The sequence below is a fragment of the Amphimedon queenslandica genome, unplaced genomic scaffold (assembly GCF_000090795.2).
Source record: "Amphimedon queenslandica unplaced genomic scaffold, v1.1 AMPQUscaffold_13445, whole genome shotgun sequence".
In the NCBI taxonomy this organism is placed as follows: Eukaryota; Metazoa; Porifera; class Demospongiae; order Haplosclerida; family Niphatidae; genus Amphimedon; species Amphimedon queenslandica.
In genome coordinates, this window is record NW_003546319.1 from 70,539 (window position 1) to 76,996 (window position 6,458).

General features: G+C 36.9%; 3 protein-coding genes across 3 annotated transcripts in view; 1 reads left to right on the forward strand and 2 right to left on the reverse strand.

Moving 5' to 3' along the window:
- LOC105312439 (coiled-coil domain-containing protein 180-like) overlaps positions 1-2,653 on the forward strand; it is a 21,291-nt gene extending 18,638 nt beyond the window's left edge. Inside the window, exons 35-40 of the mRNA XM_019995434.1 lie at positions 4-5; positions 168-305; positions 1,402-1,591; positions 1,808-1,918; positions 1,988-2,064; positions 2,373-2,653. Of these exons, the coding sequence (XP_019850993.1) occupies positions 4-5; positions 168-305; positions 1,402-1,591; positions 1,808-1,918; positions 1,988-2,064; positions 2,373-2,531 (677 nt within the window). The 3' untranslated portion in view covers positions 2,532-2,653. The remainder of the gene's footprint in view (positions 1-3; positions 6-167; positions 306-1,401; positions 1,592-1,807; positions 1,919-1,987; positions 2,065-2,372) is intronic.
- A 240-nt stretch (positions 2,654-2,893) lies between these two features.
- Positions 2,894-5,870, reverse strand: LOC100633001 (protein spinster homolog 1-like). The gene is made up of 6 exons (XM_011405091.2): positions 5,649-5,870; positions 5,268-5,491; positions 4,795-5,097; positions 4,294-4,348; positions 3,694-4,236; positions 2,894-3,520 (listed from the first exon to the last, which is right to left on the reverse strand). The coding sequence occupies exons 1-6, from the start codon at positions 5,805-5,807 to the stop codon at positions 3,068-3,070; spliced, it is 1,737 nt and encodes a 578-aa protein (XP_011403393.1). The 5' UTR covers positions 5,808-5,870; the 3' UTR covers positions 2,894-3,067.
- A 419-nt stretch (positions 5,871-6,289) lies between these two features.
- The window catches only part of LOC109581371 (uncharacterized), a 2,440-nt gene continuing 2,271 nt past the window's right edge, over positions 6,290-6,458 (reverse strand). The window contains exon 3 of the mRNA XM_019995435.1: positions 6,290-6,335. Coding sequence (XP_019850994.1) covers positions 6,290-6,335 — 46 coding nt within the window. The remainder of the gene's footprint in view (positions 6,336-6,458) is intronic.

The window sequence follows — 6,458 nt, forward strand, 5'->3', positions numbered from 1 at the left end:
AAGTTGTCCAAAGGCTATAGCTTGTGCTTTTTGTTAATTTTTAACTTCTTGAATATCATCATGTACATGTACATGTATAGTACAAGTACATGTACAGTACATGTACTTGTAGACCCACATTACAAAGTAATGACGTTATGATTATTTATTTAATTTTTAATTTTTAGAGTTCACACGAGTTCTCCTTGCGTCCTTATCTGGGTCACCCTGAGTGTGTGGATGAGTTGCAGGAGCTTTGTAAGAGGGAGAGAGAGAGACATGAAGCTACTCTCAACATTATCACAGAAAGAACAAATAAAATTGAAGTTAGTGTACATACATGTACATCAGTGATGTTGTAATTGTAATTTGTAATTGTAATTAATTACTAATGATTACTTTTTCAAAGTAATGGTAATGGTAATTGTAATTGAAAATATTCAAGTTGATGTAATTGGTAATTGTAATTGAAATTTTGTAATTGTAATTGGAAAATCAATTACTTCAGTACATGTAAATAGTGTGAATTTGTGAAACTGACTGTACAATGTACAAGCATTTTGTTTGCTCTTTCATGTTCAGTCAAGTGTAAAATGCACTGATAAATGATCACATGACTTCAACTAGCTACTAGCTCCTGTTGAAAGAGTTTTTAGCCAGGCAGGAAAAATATTATCTGCAGACAGGTCTCGTTTATTACCAAAAAACTTTGAAAACCTTGTATTTTTAAAAGTTAATAAAAGTCTATTGTAAAAGACATGTAATTGAGCTGTAATTGAGTGATTGTAATGATTACATTTTTGGTTACATGTGTCAATTAGTAATTGTAATTGTAATGATTACAGTAAATTCGATCAGTAATTCAGTTGTAATGATTACAATAAATCATGTAATTGCAACAACACTGATGTACATGTACACATAGTATGTACATGTACATGTACATTTGTACATGTACATGTAACATGTATGCACATTGTAAATGTACATGTACATATTTGTGACTGCTTAATTTTGCGATTTTTTGCACACTTAGCAATTACCGTAGCTACTAACGTTTTAATTGAAAAAGGCACATTATTAAAGCAAAGCTCCTTGATGCTGTATTCCTGAGTGGAATTCTCTCCTAGTCATTTTTGACGAAATTTGGCCGAAATATAGTACAGGGACTTTGGCCTGATTTTTGAGCAACTTTAATAATCCAAAATTTAATTGGACTCAGCTCAAAATTTCTACACAGCCTTACTGACAAATTATACATTTTACTATCACTATTACAGTGGATTTCCAATTACTATACTCTATGATAGCCATCCAATTTTCACTATTACACATTGGCACATTACAATTTTGGAATAAACATACGCTGTTTAATAGTTTGTGGTAGAGTAGAACTTACTGTTTTATATTAATTTATAATAGTCAACACTTCAAACTAATTGCAAGGAGTTTATTGTCGAAGTTCACAAAAAAGTCGAAGAGTTACTCAAATTATTTGATGAGAGCATCGATCAGTGTGACGTCCAACCAGCTAGCGTTAGCTTACCTTCAAGACAAGAACTGCTGAGAGAATATGCAACAGGTGGACACACTGACAAAAAAGAAAGCACTGGTAGGTAGTCAGGGAAAGAAGGAGAGAGAGAGGGAGAGAGAGGGAGGGTGGGAGAGAGAGAGAGGGAGAGAGAGGAAGGGAGGGAGGGAGGGAGGGAGAGAGAGGGAGGGAGGGAGGGAGTGAAGGAGGGGGAGATGAAGAGATTAAATAATTTAACTAATTCTATTTGGAAAAGCTAGTGTGATCATCGTTATTATTGTTGTTGTTATTTTAAAGAAGTAAGAGAGAAGTCATCAAGATTATCAAGGAGGGCAAATACAGCAATAACATGGCCACCTATCAGTGACAGCACGCTGACATTTGGTGACAAAGAAATCGCAACAACCAGTACATTAAAAAAATTAATAATTATTATTATTATGAAGTGCATTTTATTTTTTGTCTATTGTACTGTAGTTGCTGGTAAGCTGAAGTCAGTAAAAGCTACAACAGCTCATTATGAAGTTATAAAAACCAGAGACACTATAATAGAGGTATGGTAATACAGTAGTCCTTTTGAGAGACTACCATCTGGTTCTGGGAAGGCTGGGATATACAAGGGGGGATCAGTTATAAACGATTTGCAATAGTTATACATGATTCAGAGCTTGGATATAAAAGAGGGCTTGTTTCTAATCACAGAGACAAAAACATGTAGAATTTTGAATGTATTTAAATTTTAAAAATGGGTCTTAACCATTAGATTGTTCTCTCAAAAGGTTGCTACTGTACTACTACCAATAATTGTGTATAATCCTGTTATCTTAATCTTATTATAATTATTATTATAACTTTTCTCCAGGAGTATAAGGATTGGTACACTGCTGCTATTAATAAGTCAAGGGCACTATCAGAGACTGAGATAGAAATAGAAACCAAGCATTGTGCTGCTTGGGAGACATCAATAAGCACAATAATGAAACTATATGCATCAACTAAACACCAACCAATGAAAACATAAACACAGTTAACACTCACATACATGTACACGTACAGTACACACATTAATAATAATAGCTATGTATTATTTATTATTAATTTTAACAGGATAAATGGAAAACATTTAAGCCTAAGCTTCCAAAGCATTTATTTATACATAGCATGGGATCTATGATAGAGATCCATGCAATTATCAACTCTTGATACAAATCATTATAATATCATAATAGCACGTCTATTTATAAAGACAGGCATATTATATGATTGATGATGACTGCACATCTCAGAGCTACATTGTTTCGACAATTTCTGTGTTACACCATTACTCTTCCTGAAGTTGCTTTAGCATTATTATCAAAGCGCCCCATATGTTGTCTTAGCAAATTAGTGTAGCTCCCAAAATAGACAATACTTATTTAAAAAGGAAACAGCATTATAAGCATAGAGACAAGGAAAGTATTACATTAATAGAACAGTTAAATTGACTAATATTAGCTTAAGTACCAGCATAATAATGTATAATAATAAGCACAATAATAATAATAATAATCATCATTGTTATTCAACGCTATCAACGGATCCAGACTTAGCCGGTCTATTCAAAGACACATGCTCTCTCTCTTTCCTCTCCTTCCACTTAATATCAAACCTCATCAAAAGAAAAGCTACCACAAAAAGAATGGAAGAGAGAGCATAGAGACAAGGGAAGGTAAGGAACAGAGTCCAACGCATTGACCTCAATTCTTTAGTGGTATCGTCACCATCAATGTGTTTCTTCAGCGCCTTTTGTATTGGTGCTACTACGATGTTGAAGTTACCGCCGATGACGGTTATGATGAAGAGGTAGACTGCGATGACGGTCGTTCGGATTTTCTTGGGGGATATGTCGAGGACGATGGCCGAGAGGACGCCAATCCACATCTCGCCAAACACGTTTGACGGGATTAGGGAGAGGAAACACCATGGTTCGGGGAGGAACAGGGCACCAGCCGCAAATGGAGCAGCAATAATCTATAATAAAATAAAATTATCAATATTATTATTTATACATGTAGAGCTTAATTTTGAATAACTTTTAGTTTGAAGGTATAAATTGATCATAAATTATTGTTTAAATTACTTTCTTCGGTGGAAAAATTAAATATTGAAATTTTCCTGATACAACAACAAAAATATCTACCCACCTGACTAATAATGAGTACCCATATACGGGCGTAAGGACCACGCCCTTTCACCAATAGATCAGAAATAAGTCCGCCCACTACAGCACCAATAGACCCGCCCACCAGCGGAATAACAGACATATAGGCTGCTATAGTGGCATCATCAATGGTGAGGGAGAAGAAAGGCTGTGTGTTGTAAGCCCAAACATAACCCCCAGCGTTCCTTATGCTCCCTGCAATACAGAGTGTCAACATCCCAGGCATTATAAAAGTTAAAATGACGAGTTTTAGCTGGACTAGAGATTCAGACAAGGACCACTCTTTTTTGTTATTCAGAGTTCCTTTATCGCCATTGACGGCTTTAGTGTCCTTTTCGGTTGAACGTTTCGGCTCTTTGACTGTAAAGAAGACTAGAGGTACTAGGACGATGCCCATTAGGGCGCTGATGAAGAAAACCCAGCGCCAACCCAGACCAATGTTGACACCGTTGCCAATAGCATAAGCTAAGCTATAACCAAAGTATATTCCCCAGTAATAGATACCCACAGCAGAACCACGCAACTCCTAATGGAGAAGAGAAAGGTTTGAGTGTTCTATATTTTCTAAGTTATTTTTGCTTACTTGTGGAAAGTAATCAGCAATTATACTTAGAGCGAAAGGATTGCAGCCAGCAGCACTAGAGAAAGAGGGAGAGAGAGAGAGAGAGAGAGGGGGGAGGGAGTGAGGGAGGGGGAGGGAGGGAGGGAGGGAGGGAGGGGGAGAGAGAGAGAGGATAACAATGATAATTAATAATCACTTGCTCTCAGACATAAAACAAACTCAACAGACACTCCACCTGGACTGGAGTGGTAAACCAGTTACATAATAACAAATAATAAAATACGAGAGTACACATGAAAGTTATTGATGACACAATAGTGTATAGAGTAAATACTAATAATTTGCAGCTGAGCAAAAAAGCTGTAATGACAACTGTACAGTACAACACACAATGCTTCTGTGTATCATTAATCATGACAATGAATTTCACAGGTAGTAGGTCAGCAAAAATGTCACCCCAAAAATGATCTCTATCCCTCCATCTCTCCCCCCCCTCTCTCTCTCCCTCTCTCTCTCTCTTACCCCAATGCCAGTAACATCCTAAATATAACCAGCATTACATAACTGACTGCAAAACCAGTTGCACCAGTAGCTAAACTCCACAGCAGAAGACTTAGGCCCAGTAATATTTTCCTGTTAAACCTGTCGGCCAGTAAACCCATGAATATACCAGCTATTGGATAAAGGTTATTGAACACTGGCCCGGCAAGGATCTGGTATTTTAAGCCTTTGGCTCCATCATGATCCCAAGCACATATCGGAGTGGTGTCGTTATAGGCATTTGGTAACATAGCTTCATAATCTTCACACAACTCTTGAGTGGTACTGAAAGGAGGAAAATAGAGAAGGAAAGAGAGAGAGAAGGAGGAAGGGAGATATAGTGATAACACATGATAATAAATCTTACGCCATAAACAAACCCTCATTCCCATACTCCCAGTTTTTCATTCCCATCTCCCAAATTCCCACTTTGCACACTCCATTCCCGTACTTACAGACTCGTGTTCTTATTACAGTCCTTTATCATTGTGTGTACAAGGTAGCTCCTGCTTAGCTTTTCTTGTTTGAAGAGGGTCAAGTTTGGCATACAGTCCAAGGTACCAAAGTGAAGGTCCAGCCCCACGTACTTGGCAGTGATAGATATAGTGTATCGGTCCAATTGATTGACTAAATAAACCAACAGCAAAATAAGGAGAACGTACATACTGTAGAGAGAGGCCTATGGAGAAAGAAAGAAAGGGAAAAAAGAAATATTAAAATATGTCAAGAAAAACATTTAAATATACATCAAGGAAAAGAAGATATATTACAGTATATCAAGTGGATATTTAGTCATTTAAATAATATATCAGGCATCTATTTCACCACAAACTCACTTTCCTTAATAGTTGGACTACTCCATATCCTGGAATACGTTCTCTGTGCTCGTAAAGCCAAACAAGGCAACCAGGCGCCTTGTTTAACCAGGGCGGCGGGACATCGCTCTCTTTCTCTGCCTCGGAAGAGTTAAGCAAAGGGTCCTTCTCTTTCGACATTTTTTGCAGCAAAAAGGCTTTAACAAGCAAGAGTGCAAGACAGAAATGGGTGCGAATTTTTATGCACGTGACATGATAGACCACGCCTACTAACTGAGCCACACCCACATGAAAAAAATGATTATTAATAACATTATCAAGTGGATAATGATACTGTCATTATCATAATTATGTTATAATTGTTATTGTTGTAGTGACTAGTGATTCTGACAATTTCATGTTACACTCAATCTTTGCTGGTTGATCGTGAAAGGTGGGACGTGAGCATAAATTTAAGAATAAGTATAGTAATAATAATAATAATAATAATAATAATAATAATAGTAAAATGGTTTCGGTTGGTTAGGAGTCTTGCGTGTTAAGATATGACTGAATAATGAGAAAGAGAGGGAGTGAGAGAAAGAGGGTGAGAGACAGAGAAGAGGAACAAATTAATTGTTAACAAGAAAGTGAAGAAAATTTAAAATTCAAACAGATAATAATTACAATGCTTTAAAATGATGAGAGTGTCTACCAAACATTTTGTCGCTAAAGCGAGTGAGACAAAACCTCACTACTTGAACGAAACCCGGAGCCGTCCAAAGGCCCGCCTCCAGGAAACCCACCACCCCCACCGGAATGAGGATGAAGAGAGAAAGGATTGAAATTGGA

What these genes read in the sequence shown, in the direction of transcription:
- LOC100633001 (XM_011405091.2), bottom strand. Translation starts at nt 5,807, where the DNA reads ATGTCGAAAGAGAAGGACCCTTTGCTTAACTCTTCCGAGGCAGAGAAA. An exon ending in TGTAATAAGAACACGAGTCT is followed by an intron (nt 5,098 to 5,267) that starts GTAAGTACGGGA and finishes TCCTCCTTTCAG; the next exon opens with TACCACTCAAGAGTTGTGTG. An exon ending in TTGCTGATTACTTTCCACAA is followed by an intron (nt 4,237 to 4,293) that starts GTAAGCAAAAAT and finishes CTTCTCCATTAG; the next exon opens with GAGTTGCGTGGTTCTGCTGT.